We start from the raw sequence: 16,507 nt of genomic DNA on the forward strand, positions 1-16,507 counted from the left end.
TAGTAAAGCAGTAAAGATTCTCTCTGTATAACCAGTTCAAAACTCAGTTTGCCCATTCATACAAAACCTTTGCTTTCTCATATCAATTATCTTCATCACTTCTAAAAGAAAGTTCGGTCACCTGGTTTATTTTTAAAACATCAACAATAAAAACCTCCTAACATGCCATCTACACTGAAAAAGGCAAATTAACTCGGGCTTTTAGAGGGTAAAGAAAGCTCCAGTTTTTCTAGACAGTACACTCAGAGACAAGTTAGAAACTTTTGCAGTGGCTCCTGCAATTCTTTCGGCTATAATGAAAATTAATTGAAAGAGGTCTGCTGCAGGAAATGAAAGCCCCTTGCTCCTAGTTATTACAATTCCTCTTGCAAACACTGACTCCTTCTTCTGTAAGTCATGGAATAAAATCATATCTGACACTTGACACACCAACACAAAGCATAAAGAGTTTGGCTTCTAAGGGCCAGTATGGAATTTAGACCACACTGTAGGTTTGTAGAAAGGCTCACCTTGAAGTTCTCGAGGAAGCCACCACTGCCATTCTCTATCTTATCATCCTCCCCTACAGGTAATCCCATCATACTGCGGCTGCGAAGCTGCAGCTCCTCAAAAAGGCTCTCCAAGAGGGCACTCCGAGTTCTTTCCTGCATCAACATTGGGAATCAGAACAGTTTTTATTGGGAGCAGAGAGATTTTTTCTTGTTTTTTCAATGTCTCACATCCTTCTTAAAAAAAAACCCCAACAAACAAAAAAAAACTCCAAAAGACCAACAATGAGAACAAAAACCCATGAAAATAATTTTAAACAGTATGAAGTAGTTTTAACTGCATAGTTACAGTATATATTGCAGTAACACCCAGCCCCTTCAAACTCTGTCTAAAGCAAGTCATAAAGGACACTTCTTTACTGCTGATGAAACAGAGACATGGCTTTTTTCTAGATCAGGCAACAGCAGAGTCTGGAACAGAATTTTGGTACCTTAAACCAAAAATCAGTGATATCAGCATGCATCCTCTAGCATAATACTGAATTTCAGCTAATACAGAATTTCCTCCAGCAAAGTATATGCATCATATTTCCATCCTTACTTGAGGATTAGATTTTTATATTAAAATTTACCTGTTCATATTCTATCACACCTACTAAGAAATGTGAAGGAAATATCCCATAACTGAGTATAAAATCACATTTCATCTTCCTTTCTTAAGCAACACAAAACTAGAAGTCAGAAATTTTGCTTTATTCTCTTTGTGTGATAATAATATATTTATTATATATATATAATTATTATATTTCATTGAGTCAGCCAGATAACAGACCCACCTCTAATTTAGCAAATCTCTCAGCTCGATAGCAGCTGTACTCGGCGTTGATGAGCTTGACCAGAAGGAATTCACGAAACTCTGCACTCTACAAGACAAGATGAAGACTAGACTAAACTGGAGATGAAAACACTAGCAAAAATATCACATTATAAAAACTCTGCCTCCTACTCTTTGGACCTCCAAAGTGCTCTAGCCAGACTGATAATACTGACTCAGAACACAAGTGTGTGCACCACGTTTCCTGCCAACTAACACTGGACCAGAGAAACAAACCTTTTTAAATATGGCTGGATTTGGCAGTGGCGGTCCAAAGAAGGGGACATCATCTCGGGCTGTGACTGAAACCTGAAATAATGTAAGGGGAAAAAAATGAATATCAGAACACAAGTGAGACCATCAAACTACTACAATAGATCTGATTCCTCCTAAATAATTTACTTATAAAAAAGAGATGTAATACAGTGTCCTGTGCATCCCTCTGTTCCTGAACTCAGTGGATGGATGTGCTCATTTATCTCTCAGAAACTCAGCCAGCTACATGTGCACACAGCAAGAGCAATAAAAAAAAGCTGAACTGACTGCTTTTTAAAAAAATATTTTAAATAATAACTAGTATAACCAGTATATTTAGGAACAAAAAAATGCTCCTATTCAGCCCACAAGATCAACCTCCACTAAAGAACTTTTGTCAGTGTGGTTGTTCTGACCTGTTTTTTTTTACAGAGAATCCTTGGGGGAGACATGCTGCACACTGAGGGGAATATCTCAGTGCCACTGCCTCTGGGAGTCACAGGTGGAAAACATGCAAATGCATTTTCCCAGTAAGAGATAGGTTTCATTTGTTTTAGCATGCTCCTACCTGACATACCAATGTGTAAAGTAACCGTAATGCAGCCCAGTTTTTACATGGTCACTTGTTTCTTCACAGCACTTACCAATAATTATATGTAGCTATCTTACCAAATACATACAGTACTTCACAATATTTCACAAGGGTTTTTTTTTTTTTGTCATGATTGAGCTGAAACAAGACCATTATTTGTCCTTTCATACAAAAGGGAACAATGTCATAACAACCACAACCGCCTCAAAACAACAAATAAATGTCACAGAGCCACTGAGAGGTGTGAGTTTAATGAAAGGAAGAAGGAAATGGGCTTTTGATTAAATTCAGATTTCTCATATTTAGGCCATCTCCACTAATTACAAAGCCTCCATCTCTCTCCTAATAGATATCTACCCGTTTAAATCCTGCTTTGCATTTTTAGTTTTCTGATTGTAAAAATTGATTCTGTGAAATAAATTCCATTAATACTCCACTTTAACAGGAGGCACTAAAGCTTAAGTAAATGGAACAAGGGATGGCAAAGAAATCTTTCAAATGGCAGTCTTTTGCATACTACAGTGCTCTCAAGGCAGCATCAGTTAAAGCCCCTTTAGAACTAAAGCCTTTACAGAAAACTGCATTGGCTCAAGGGTGATTACTGGGATAATTTCTTCTTCATGGAATGAAGCAGCCCTATTACACTAACAACAACAAAAACAACAAAAAAGTTACTGCAGACAGGCAAAGATGAAAACAATGGCAGGAGGACACACAACAAGTAGCAAGTTTTCCCAGCTCTTTTCTTGTCATTAAAAAGTCCAGTGAATTTTTGTGGCCTACAAAACAGAGCAAGAGAACTGGAACCCCAGCTGGTTTCTAGTGAAAGCTTTGCTGCCCAAAGCATAGGGAACAAGGGAAGATGGTAGCTCCACCACCAACACCCTCTTGGTGGAAGAGGAGATGGGGATACTGTCCTAATTATGATATTCTTGGTGTTCCTGTAGACCTCCTAGACATAAGGACTCATCATCACCATATCAAAATCCCTACATAATACAACACATGGCACTTGAGATTAAAATGTTTCTACAATGGAGAATCCATCATAAATCCAAGTTTCTTTGTATTTTCTGCTCTCTCAGCATCACTGAAAGTTGAACATAAAGTTATACAGATATCCATACAGTGTGAGAGAGAATGAGCTGTGTCCAAAGGCCGCAGATAATTAATCTGGGCTCTAGCAGGGCTTCTTTCAGCTGGAAGGCCCTAACAGGTAACACATCTCTGCCAGATAGGCACCAGCTCTGGAATCCCCAAAAGCAGGTGTAGCTGGCTTGGATTCCATAGTTAGGTCAAGCAGCTGTATCTGACTAGCAGCCTCAAGCAGTGCAAGTTGCAAGCACTTTGCTGTGCAGCATGGGCAATGCAGACATGAATTTTACCTGACTGACACAATGCAAGCGAGACAACCCCCAAAGCGTGATCAATTGTGGCTCATGCTCTGTGATATCAACAAATTTTTTTACCTGAATTCTTTCTGCTTCAATTCCAAAGCTTTAAGCTTCAGAAATTAATCAGCTACTTAGAAAAGCATACAACTTAACTCAGCTTTCAGGTATAGATACTCAAGAAATGAGGATGACATCTGGCTGAATCTGCACCTCTCCCAAAGGCCCAAGAACCCGTTTCCACTTCAAGGATCAAAATCAATACAGGTTAATCTATTGATCCTGGTTACCTTGTAGAGAGTGTCCCCAGTGGTGCTACGAGTGAGCTGAACTACCACATAAGCATGTAGGAAATTAGAAGCAATCATATCAGGGACAAAAGGTGTGCTTTCATCCTGGAAAATGATGGCTACAATATCATTCCCAATGTGACGCTTCCGCTGAAGCTGGAGAGGAAATAAATAATGAGGAGAGAAGGCAGGTGAAAAAGAGTGGAACAGTGTGATGGGACCTCAAACATCAGTCTGCCTAACATCTCAAACCCATCTGTTCAACAAACCCCTCATCACTACTTTTGCCATTACTCCAGCCATAATTCCCAACATTATAGAGTCAATCATTGTCCCCTCTATGCAGTCCTTCAAATACCCCTCCTCTCCCAGCCACGCTGTTGTAACCCTTATTCATCCTTTTGATACCTGCTGGGAATCTCCCTCTGTGAAGGGCAGCTTTGTGGACACATGAAACATGATCTCCTTCCCCCGGAAATTTGTATAGACTGACTCGGTGCCTGTTTGACCTCTAGTAACATCCAAGCCTCCCCGGAACCTGAGCAAATCCACACCATGCCACAGGTCAGGCAGTACAGGAATGAGAGAGCAGAGAGAAGACAGACAGTATCAGTAAGACTACTACATCAGGACTATTAAAGGTGATTTTTAGGAAATCAATGATAGGGAGGCACCAAGTCTTCACCAAACCAATGCAATGACTGAAGCTGCACCATGTTTGTGCTGGTGAACATACCAGCGTGTTAAAAGCCATGAAGTTAAACCAGGGATCCTCAAAGTAGCTACCTTTTTTTGCATTCTTCTGAGAAACACACGCTATATGTTAGAACTACAGAAGGGATGAGATCCCTTACAGAAAGAGCCTGAAATAATATTGCCCCATACCACTATGAAACAAACTTGTATTTGCACTGCCAAGTAAAATTATTCTCTGCTGATGCTGCGGGTCAGATTGAGATACCAGGAGACCTTTAAATGAAAATACCAGCAGAGACCTAAGCTCCAAGTAGCTCTCAGTCATGATGGCCAACAAAAGCATTCGGGGCTTCTTCACCTGCACTGGGATTCTGAAGACACAGCACTTCTCTGGAAGCTGGGCTGTAACAGAGTCACAGCCTCTGAACACATGATGTTCCCTAACTTAATCTGGCTTGTCAGCTGCCTTGGGTACGCACCCACGGAAATCCTGCAGCTGAATCTTGTCACCAAGGAAATCCAGGAACTCCAGGAATCCCTGACTCTCTACTGTGTTACTGAAGACTTCTTCTTCAGTTGTCTACAGAAGGAAAGCACAAGTAGTAAGAAGCACAATGAGTACAAAAATAGGCAGTAATTTCTATAGACAGTTCAACCAACAAACATCTGTGCTTGAATACATTTCTGACCTGAGTCCCCCATGGTGCTGGGGTCCCGTGCCTCAGCCCCAAGCTGCCGTAAGTGTTAAGAGTTAGGGTTCAGAGATCCACAAAGCCTATACTGCCAGAGACATTGTGGGTGGAAGAAGCATGCAAAGGGAACCATGGCACCGCACAAACACTGCTGCCTCCATGCCATTGCTTCTGGACAGTGCAGACATTGCTATTACATCCTTTAAGCTAAGAAAACTGACTCTTTTCATTTTGCCCCAAGTACCATGGGATCTGATAGGTCTTACCTGTCCAGGTTTTTGGTAGATGACCCCAAATTTGAAGTTATTGCTTATGACGTGTTCATCAAATGCAACAATAAGCTGCGAGGCCTGAGATAATGAAAACAGAAATTGTCAACTGGATGTCATTATCCAGACCTTGATGGAAAAGTGATATACACATATATCAGAACACTGTACCTTGGGATACAGGACAGGAAAGAAGCGTTCAACATTCACATCCTCACACAGTAGCTGTTGAGCGAGAGAGACAGGAAAACATAAGTGTGATTATCATGTGTTCTGGCTTGTTGCAGGCTTGACAGTATAGGCACCATATATAATTATCTGACAGGAGCCCCTTCAGGCAAAAATTCTGAGGTAAAATTAGAAGAGAAAGAAGAAAAGGCAAATGGAAGGGTAAAAGGGAACTATATAATAGTTGTATTGGTGAATAGTAGAAAAAGACGGAAATGGGAGGACAGAGGGGAAAATAACTTGAAGAATGAGGCCTTAAGACAAACAGGCAAGCATGAACCTCACCTTTGCCATCTGAACAGCATTGGGAAACTCATTCAGACAGGAAATGGGAATTAGATCATGTTTGGTGCCAGTACGAGTCCTGACATAGAACAAAAAAGGCATTAGAAACTGATGGCTGAAGGGAGACACAAGCAACACTGGATCTTTAAAGAAAGCGTTGCCATTCCTCCAGAGTATTGTTAAAGCAGTTAATTCCAGAGGGTTAATTTTAACCATGGTGCATAGAATCACTGGAAAAGCAAGGTATTTTCAATTCTTACTGCCCATCACTTGTTGTGGTGAGCAGAGGAAACAAAACAGGAGCCTTGGTGTCTTTGCTCCTTTGCACTCTTGTCTGCCTTGAAGAAGTATTTTGCTTCCCCCCCACACCATTTTCTTTCAAAGAAATCTAAATGTCAAAGTACAGTTCATGGACACAGAATAATAAGGGATCTCCATGATCAGTGAGGGCTTGAAAGATTGTTAAAAGGTCTGTTAGAAACAGCCTAGAAAAGCAGATCTATGCAAAGTAAAGGAGGTAGAAACTGGTGTAGCATTGTTCCAGAAAGCTGACAGAGGAAAGCTGCCTTCCTCTTTGTATGTGTATTTAAGGAGAAATATACTTCTAATGAAGAAGAAATATTGGGCTGTCAAAAGCCTCTTCAAACCATTATAAACAAGCTATTGAACAAAAAGTACTGCATACAATAAAATATCTTAATAGAGGAATAACTATCCTTTTGTTCTTCCCTGGTCTCTTCCACATAGGAAGATAAATATTCCCAGGCACAGTTCACAAACAGGCTCTCTTTTTATTCCCAGATTACTGCTGGCAGTCTGAAGCATTCCCTGCAGACACTGGAGGAAACCCACCAGTGATTTTCTTGTAGCTAATTTCTATGCAATAATTTTTTTTCCCCTCAGTCCTGGACAAATCATTGTCAGTGGCAAGTGTACATCACTTGGCTCCAGTAGCATTGCCTCCTGGGAGTGCACCCAGCCCATAATGTAGTAAAAAGCTTCTCTGTGGTGGCCTCTCACCTACACAAGATCCTTCTCTATTCTTCTTGTAGCTCACCCAGCAGCTCTCTCTGGGTAATGTCTCTCTTCATAACACTCTCTAAGGGTTATGGCTTCATAGACTGCCCTGGGAATACAGGGAATGTTCTAGATCACCTTCAAGGGAGCCTTAATCTCAAGTACAAAGCCTGGGCTAGGCTGTCCTCCTTTAGGGAATCCATATTCTACTACAGAGTACTCATATCTCTCTACGTAGACAGAATAAACAGAAAAACTTTCTATTTGAGGGAAGGACAGGTATTTTCCACACAAGTACTACAAAGATGCACCTGTAAGCACCACATCGTCTTCTTTAAGGAAACTGCTGAGAACAACTCAAGAGCAGAAGGCTAGAAAAAAAGGCTCAAAGGTTTCTTTGCAGTTTCTTTTCACTCCAGAAGAAAGACATGAAACTCACACTACATCTATGCAGAGGGAGCACAAGGTAAGACAAGAGAACACAGCACAGTAGCATACACTTCAATAACAGGCACTGTTACCTCAGCAACAGGCGTAGGTTTTCCTGTTTCTCAATCTGTTCATATTTCACAGAAAGTACCAGGTAGCCCAAGGACATGTCACTGGAGTAAAAGTTCTGGTGCTCCTGCAGACAGGAAACCAAAATGCATTATCCCCAAAACACTGCCAGGAGAAGCTTTCCAAGTTGTTTGGGTTTTTTTTGCATATAACCTGTTGCTCAAGATTAGCTAATTTTTAATTTAACTAAGAGTAGCATGCTTCCAGATGTGTGTATGTGGTCTTCCAGCCCACTTGATCAACAGTGTCTGAGCATATCAGCCAAAGTGTATCCAGTCAGTTGAGTTCCTCCTCACCTGTCCAACATCACAAGGGCTCCTGAGAAGGAATAGTATTAGAACATTCAACAACACGTTTTGAAGAAATTGAGTTTCTTGTAAATAAAATCCTATCTTCATGGGCTTTCCCTGTATCCATTCAGGTTCTGCTTGACTAAGCAGTGTCTTCCAGGCATTCAGCTGGATGTGGTTGTGGGAATTTTCTATCTAAAGAGCAATGGCGGGTTTGTGGTAAATGGCTGAACTCCAAGAGTGCTCACATGTCAGGAAGGATACAGTCAGTAAGCAAAGAGGTTTTGCAGATGAAGACTGGTCTCAGCAGTGCCACTAAAGCCTGAGCTTTAGTGGAGTGTGCCTGGAACAGTCATGCAGTCAAACAATGAAAGATACTGCAAACATTTTCACAGTCTCTATATGTAAGTGGCTGTGGCCATACATTTCTCTGGGCTATACAGCCATGTTCCAGTGGCCTAGATACAGCAACGTGTATTTTGTATACTGCTGTATCATACATATTGCTATATAATCTCTAATCTCAAGAGGTTAAAGCCTTTTGACACAGGATGTGAATGGAAACCTCCATCACAATGAAAATAACATTAAGGTGAAATCGTGCAGAAATGCCTTGATCACTCCCATCATCCTAGTGGAAAAGCATCCTCATGCATGACACAGAAGTGGGACAGCAAATTGTATTCGGCTGTACAGTCAAAACTTGCATGATTTGGAATATGTTCTGTGAAAGGAATACTCCAGGCATGATAAATTAGTGAAGAATTCAGTGGGAGCAAAGCGTAATTTGATAAAAAATGGTTGCTGGTCTGTCAGTTCCTTCCTCAGTCTTTTGCCTAGAATATATAGAATATATACATGCCTAGAAGGTCTGCTCTGGCTCTTATGGATTAAAACCTCTCTAAAAACACTGGTAAGATTGTCTTTTGCTGTCTAAATCTTTTGTATAAGTCATAGTTCTGATTCACTGTCAGAAATAAAGATACATCTCATGAAATATGTACATGGACACAGCCAACTTGAAGCTAACAGACATAAACCAATCCTCTCTTTGAAACAAAAAATAGGAATAGTAAGACTACTTAAACCAAAACTATGGTTTAGTCACTACCCTAAACCATAATGTGAAGATGCAGCTATCTAACTTTTTAAAGTATTAAAGATGTTATTGTCCTCACCTCCTCTTTGAGACAGAAAAAAAACCAACACCCAGAACTGCCCTGATACTGGACAGAAGGTTCCATGGCTGATCAAACAAGACAGTCTGAAAAAGGTAAAGTCTAAGAGCAGCCAAGAGGCAAACAGAATAATATGGCCTCTAGCTGCAGTGTTCAAATCACAGATGTGCATTGTGATCTGTCACACTGGTCAGTGACAGTACACGGGAAAAAAAGCTGAAATCAAAGGAAGCCACAAAGGACAGTTAATTTCTCCTGACCATGAGTTTCAGGATACTAATGGATTTTTGGGATGTGAACAAGAATTGGGTGCAGTAAGTCACTGTGACCAAGGGCAGAAAGACAGAGTAGCTGAGGAACAGACAGATTCAAGGAACAAATCAAGAGCATGTTCCATGGTCAGTTGAAGTCTAGAATCAAAATCTTTAAGCCAGAGAAGTCAAATGCCAGGCTGGATAGCTAAGACAGGTTGCTGAGAAAAGATGGCATAATGCCAACAAAAATCAGAACTAGAAGGCAAAGCAAGGAAGAGGAGCCAAAGCCTGAGGTTAGCTGTGGCTAAAAGTAACACTGAGTTGCAAAGACCAGAAATTAAGATGCCTTTTGATGAGACTTCTAAGCCAGACCCCAGCAGATGCAATACAGGGGGATCTCAATTGCTTTGGAAACTGGGCTATCAGCTCTGCAGCTGACACAGCTAGGCAGAGCTGCACAAATGGGTGCAGTCCTCACAGGGGAATGTCTACCAGAATTAGTGGAGATATTAAAACAACTGAATTTTTGTAAAAGCCACTCTGACTATGCAGCTTGACCCTGAATGTAAGCCTGAGGTTTAAACTGAGATTTGATCAATCGTATGTATGAATAAACCTATAATTTACTCCTTATGATTTTCTTTCTCTGTAAAAACACATAGGCAATATGCATCAGACTCACATTCCTTCAGTGGACAGCAGCCCTTATTGTTAGCTGTCCTGAAGTTAGAGATGAACCATCAAAAGCTTTTGCAGTTGATACTGAAGATTGCAAGTCAGTGATGACAAGATACCCTGGAGCTAAGATGACCTATGTATTAAGTACAAATTTGTTCAGCCACAGAAGCAGTTTCTGTAACATTTAATATAGTCTGAAAGGTAGTTCTGGATTTCAGATAGATCTCTATAAAAACAATTAAGTATCTTCCATGGGCCAAGGGAAAAGACTAACAGAAAACACAAGGAATGCTGACAGTTTGCCTAAAAAGTTATAAAGCTAGTAAGACATATGCCATGTGCAGCAACTTTAACCAGCACAAAGAAAGGACATCATAAAGGAGAAATACATAATTACATATGAATACATAGCAAGAAAGCTCCTCCCTCAGCACTGAGAGCTTCAAGTGCTTGAGAAACTGGACCCTAAGTTTATTTGACTGGCAGTTACAATGTACATATTTATTAAATCCTTCCTGGCTTCAGGCTATTTCTCTTTATTACCGACTTGAAAAACAACATAGACATAAAATAATTCCAAGTATAAGACATAAGACTTTACAGCCTTTATCCTAAAGGCTGAATAAATCTTACTGTGTAATTGTCATACAAAATACAGATCATGAGGCAAGGAAAAGGAACTGAGCTATGGCTTGAATGTTCTAGCACTTTTTTTGGTGGTTGTTTTATAGGGTCTGCTGTAAGATATTCTATAAAACGTATCACAGAATTGTTCAGGTTTGAGCAATCTACATACACACATCCACAACACAGACATGCACATTAAGTTTGTAGTACCACATAATACTTTTATCTCCTGTCTTGCTTAAATGATATTCCCTAAACCACTGGCTATGCCTCTCCCACCATGTTATACTTCCAGACTCTTCTTCAGCTAAGAACTGTTTGCTGTTATTCAAAGCATGAAAGAGACCTTTCCTGCCATTGTTGAAATAACCTTCCCATGTTACCAACAAGGAAAAGATCCAACACAGCACCAAAATCACTGCTAACTTTGCACTGAAGAAATACTCTTCTAGTGGAAAAGCTTTGAGCTCTCTCCTTAACTAAGTTTTTAAACCATGAGGAAAACGTTTTCTAGCCGTGGGTAGAGTTTTCAGTGACACAAGATCTTTCCTGACACCAGCTTGCTCAAAAACTTGCATGTTTAACTGAACATGGACACACATTCATGTCAGTTAAGGCAAAGAATAAAACAATGGACACCAGTAAAGGAAGAATATAGGAGAGAGTTTTTCTGTGGTACAGAGGCACTAATGGTTGGACACTTTGCAAATGCAAAGCTCCACAACAGAGGAAGTCCTGGATCACACTTGGAAGGAAAAATGATGACATGGCCTTGCTTGAGCAGGAGTCTGGACAAGATGAGCTCCAGAGGTCCCTTCCAACCTCAACTGTTTTGTGATATCAGGTCAGCAGTAAATCCTACAATTGGACTGAAAACATCATATTCAAATTTGCCTCTCGTCCTGTCTGACTCTGGAAGCCTTCAAGCACAACCCTAAATTTACCATGACAGAAAAATAACTACAGTTGGCATACTGAAAGCTTCCAGAAGGTTACAGGATAAATGTCCATTAACAGATTGCACAGCAGATCTGTTAAGTCTTGAGGGGAAGACTCCAGGAAGGCTTCCTTTTTCCCCTAATTATTTAAAAATCATATTAATATAATTTTCCAGTGGTGTGGAACAAGATTCACTACAGAAGATCACTCTGACAAGCATAACTACTGCAGAAAGGTTCCCAGCACTGTGCAAAGTACCACCTATTCCTGGTTTTGAACTTAATTCAGCAGTCACTGAGGGAGACCACTGAATAAGATGCAGTGTGAGCATACTTGTCAAGCTTTCTTATCTCCTTATGCCATATACCAAATCTCAAAAAAGATCATGGGTTTTTCTCACTTGTTCTTTATGGATAATATCATCCTGGGATTCAGTCTGGTAATCAGCCAATTCCCTAAACAGGCCTACCTTCATGGCTGGCCAGCAAACATTCACTTTATGAGGCCTCGCTCTGTTTCCCTATGTGTCAAACTGGAACTTTTAAATTCATGGAACATTTAGCACCAAACTTACTTAAATCAACAGCTATAAAACACATGGTGTGGTTTCATCATATACATTCTCTAATGACCATACAGTGAGGGAAATGGAAGTGCTGAAGTCCCCTCTAAAAATAATGCCATTTCCACTTCCAATACTATTATGCTTTTGAACACTTGTTATCCCGAGGTTGGTATCTGTACAGGAGCCTCAAAAGATCTTCTTAACTAAATAAAAGCATTTCCTGTGCAAATCTTTCTATGCACATTTCACAAGAGGACACAACAAATTTAAAACACTACAGACCATATCTTAGTATGTGCCTCATTTACATCAGTTCAAGGCATCATAAGGAAATGAAACGTAGCAGCAGTGCATACATTTTTAAGTCCACCAGAAAAAGCCTGAGAAACATTTCAGCCTTGTGGGTGGGTGGGCAAAGAAGGCTCTGAAGGTCACCCTTACCTTTCCCAGAAAATGTTTGCGGTACAGCTTGGCTGTAGGGTCACTTTCCAGTTTCACTTTACCACTCCAGGAAAAGGGTACATCAGACAGAGTTGGACTCAAGCTGGAGAGGTTGTGGCTGGTCCCTTCAATCCAGTAGCCCCCAAACTGGGGTAGGATAATGAGAGGATATGGCCATCCTTTCTGTAATACCTATTCAGAAGGACAGAAAGCATTAAAGCTGACAGATCTGTAAGCTGGAAGGCTAATAAGCTGGAAAACCAATGAAGTGCAAGGACAAATAGGGAGAGGAAAGAGCAGTACTAACTCACCTCATGGATGCTGGGATAAGGAATATACTCCTCTTCTGTCTGAAATCAGAACAGGCCATTAGCAAAAACATGTGACATCTTTTAAAGTGTTATGCTCTCATGACTGTGCAAGCTGCACCCTCAGCTTCTATTCTGCCCTAGGTCATCCTTTAGAGTTTTACTTCAGGACTTAAGGTTAGACTCCATTTCCAAGGTCTCAGCATTTTAATAAAGAACATTGAGAACAATAAACTTAGGAGTTAGATTCTACCCACCCTCCTCCTCCAAAGTACAGGGAATACAGGCATGCAAAATGAGGAAGTAGCCAAACTAGAGGCAAACATGATGTGGTTAGGAGTGTCACTCTCTCTCCTTTCCTTCCACACAGTGTCAGACAACTGCTGTCCTTCTGCTGACAGGGATGACAGTAGGAATGATAGAAAAAGTACTATTATTTACAGTGAGACTGAGGCTGTGTCATCTCCATGGCTGCTCTGTGGTATGCATCCAAGCAATGCCAAGGTGTGACTCAGAGAACAGAGGCAGTATCTCAGCCAATTTATGCCAGCTGCATGCCCTCTCCATCACCACAAAGAGCACTGACTATCTCTGTCTCTGAATAAGGCTGTGTCAATTCTCGATGTGGCTTTTTTACAGGTCATCCCAAGATAAAAGTCAAGGTCAGGTTTGATTTTAAGGTTAGTAGGCCTGAGTTGATACTGAAGAAGCGGAGTTTAATCCTCAACTTGAGGATTTAAAGATAGGAATCTGTTCTTATTGCCTTAATATTGGGCAAAACAGATCAACTTTCTAGTAGCATCTCTATGAGTCATCAAGCCGACTACTGAAATAAATGCTATGTGGTTTCATAAATATTATTGCAGCTCTCGAATAAATTTAAGAAATTACGTAGTCAAAACTAACACTTTTAATAATAATAAACTCTTATAGGAGCCACTTAAATTAGAAAAAAAGAAAAGTTAATTCTATTTCAGCTACATATTTCAGCACCCTCTTGTGCAGCAACTAGGGGAAAAAAAAAGAAAAAAGGCAAGCATGTGTTTTTGGGATGTTTGCAGACTCCCTGTTCATTCCAGTACAAAAGTACACTGCAAGCCAGGTCAGTAATTATCTGCCATTCTCAGCAATTTAGGAGGCAACAACAACTTTGCCTGACCTTGAGAGGAGCTGGAAGGGAACATCTTTGCTCATCCAGACGACTCCCCTGGAAACATAAAGTCACAGACAGTGAATCCTGTATTTCAGCATTTCTGTTTCACTTACCCTCTGTGTCCTTCTCCATATCCGCAGTATGCATATTTTGTCTCTCCATAAAATCTACCATTTTAAGCAACTTTGGAAGATTTGGAAGAACACCTCTTAAAAAGCAGACAACTGGCAGATATTAAAAACAACCTCCCAAACTGTTTCTCTAATCTATTCTAGCTATCTTCCTTCCTATCCTAAGCAATAAAAAGAGGAAATGGAATGACTATGAGTTGGGTTAGAATAATAGGGCAAAAGGCTACTGGCTGCCTAGTTTCCTCCTCAATCAAGAGCTGGCATCCAGACTTGAATCTCCTCCTTAAGTTTATTCCATCCTCTGTCTTCTCACCACAGCAAAGTAGCTCACTTCCACTACACCTCTGCAGCAGAAGCACACAAGAATAGGACAATTGTAGTGAGGAGAGTCCCAACACAGACTGAGTAGAGGCCCAGAGCAGAAGATATGAGGGTCAACAGTTGTCCAAGTGGGCATCACAGACAGAAGAGTAAGAAGCAGAATTTGCATGATCAGATAGGAAGGTGAGGACCAGGATTTAAAATGTAGGTTTCTCTTACACACAGTACATGAGTATTCAACTACTGTCACCTAAATCTTGTAACTCTCATGCTGGAACATGATGCTGAAACTACATTTTTATTTACCATCAGTGACTGGCATGGCTAATCAGGGATTCCAGACAGGATAAGCAGCTCTTAACTTTGTTAAGTGAAAATAAGGATTGGATTCATAACAGCCATGCCTATGCACATATTCTACAGTGGAACTAGCCTGTCAACTGATTCTGGTAGAAACAGGTAAATCGCAGAGGAGCTTTACAGTGGAGACTTTAGGAAGCTCAGGAACAAAAGTTTTGGGCAATGCTCCAGCTGTACAGAGTGCAAAAATTGCTAGCATAGTACCACTAACACTGAGCAACAGCAACCTTACTACTGAGGATTCATAATAATCAGGATGCTCTTTGCAGGAGCAACAAAAGAAAAAAAAAAGGAAGGAAAAACACCAACACATCTACTTCACATAAAAAACAAGGTTTTAGGAAAATTAGAAAGTTTATTAAAATAACCTAGGAAGGAGTCATAAAAAAATTTAAACCTTCATGAAATCATGAGGAGCCAGACCTTGAGTACACAACAAATGCTTAACACCTTTAAAATACTCTTAGAAACATCAGAAGTAAAACAGTATGTCCATACTCTGGGGTCAGGGAGACTAGTAGTAGATGCAGGAGGTCATTCTTCAGAAGTCTGAAGTCAAGTTTAATCACAAGAAGTAGCAGTAACAACAAATTTTAATTGGTTAAATATAGGAACACAGTAAAGTGAGCGAGGAACAATGAGCAGATAACAAAAAACCAAATTATTTTCTTTAGCTCTACTAGAAGAAAGAAGCTTCACATGTTATCTACAGGGTGACACAAGATCAAACTACAAAAGCTCAGTTTCAAGACAGTTACACATCCTCCCCAAAAAAATTGTTTTCCTTTTGTATTTTCAACAACAGAGACTAAACAAATACCAGCCTGAAACCATTCTTCATAGGAAAACTTTACAATATATGTTTTGAATTGTGCTGTCAGTACACAGCATTGACAAAATTAATAACTAATTACCAGGATGTGGTGAGTTGTGAAATTAAGATGGAACACAGGCTGACAAGTGATCTTTATCTTTTGCAGAAGTAGTTAGTAACCATTTTGCATTTAGGGAAGTTGTAAAGGTGATAAAGTTGAGGTCATGGAATGTAAGTGCTAAAAAGTGTTTTGTTGATGTGGTCTCCAGTTTCAGTTGTCAACCTACTGAGCTGAGGTTCACAAGGAAGACCAGGTTCTGAAACAGGGATTTGGAAAAGGGACAGAAAGTCCTGTCACTACCAAAAAGTCCTGTGCACTGTCAAAACAGGGCTGAAGCACGACAGATACATAAGTACAAAACAGCCACAAACTTCCACAACAAACTGTAGGAAGTACTGGGACAGAAATGGAGATTGGGAAACTGCAATCTTCTAATATTTCACTCTCCTTCCTTGGCATTTTTGGCAGATCTGATAACTGCAAGAATTTTCCAATTTCAAAGGAGGTCCTGGTAGGAGACCAGTATCTCAGCAAGCCTGAGGGAAAACTTTCTGGGCTGCTGTAAAGGAGCTCTGTATCAGAACCTCTACAGAGAGCAAAGGAATGTACCAGCACATTCCATGACTCTGCACTGTTAAGGAAGCTCTTGATAGCCTGGAAGCAGAAGACAAGTTTAAATCTACCAGCCTCTCCTCTAGAGTGAAGCTTAAGGTAAGAATAATGCAACCCTGGGCTGTACAGTCCAAAGCTTT

At 40.4% G+C, this 16,507-nt stretch overlaps 1 protein-coding gene across 18 annotated transcripts in view; it reads right to left on the minus strand.

The window, feature by feature from the left end:
• Nucleotides 1-16,507, minus strand: part of LOC120506366 (rap1 GTPase-activating protein 1-like) — a 48,064-nt gene that overhangs the window by 15,730 nt on the left and 15,827 nt on the right. For all 18 annotated transcript variants that reach the window (XR_005628500.1, XR_005628499.1, XR_005628501.1 and 15 more), the window contains 13 exons: nt 14,075-14,122; nt 12,919-12,957; nt 12,608-12,799; nt 7,599-7,702; nt 6,061-6,139; nt 5,719-5,772; nt 5,545-5,628; nt 5,066-5,166; nt 4,299-4,428; nt 3,891-4,046; nt 1,600-1,671; nt 1,325-1,411; nt 510-644 (listed from right to left, as the gene is read on the minus strand). Coding sequence is in view for 13 of the 18 variants with exons in the window: in XM_039717841.1 (XP_039573775.1) it covers nt 510-644; nt 1,325-1,411; nt 1,600-1,671; nt 3,891-4,046; nt 4,299-4,428; nt 5,066-5,166; nt 5,545-5,628; nt 5,719-5,772; nt 6,061-6,139; nt 7,599-7,702; nt 12,608-12,799; nt 12,919-12,957; nt 14,075-14,122 (1,281 nt within the window). In the remaining 5 variants the exon portion in view is untranslated. The remainder of the gene's footprint in view (nt 1-509; nt 645-1,324; nt 1,412-1,599; nt 1,672-3,890; nt 4,047-4,298; nt 4,429-5,065; nt 5,167-5,544; nt 5,629-5,718; nt 5,773-6,060; nt 6,140-7,598; nt 7,703-12,607; nt 12,800-12,918; nt 12,958-14,074; nt 14,123-16,507) is intronic.

The sequence above is a fragment of the Passer montanus genome, unplaced genomic scaffold (assembly GCF_014805655.1).
Source record: "Passer montanus isolate IOZ18808 unplaced genomic scaffold, ASM1480565v1 scaffold39, whole genome shotgun sequence".
Taxonomy (NCBI): Eukaryota; Metazoa; Chordata; class Aves; order Passeriformes; family Passeridae; genus Passer; species Passer montanus.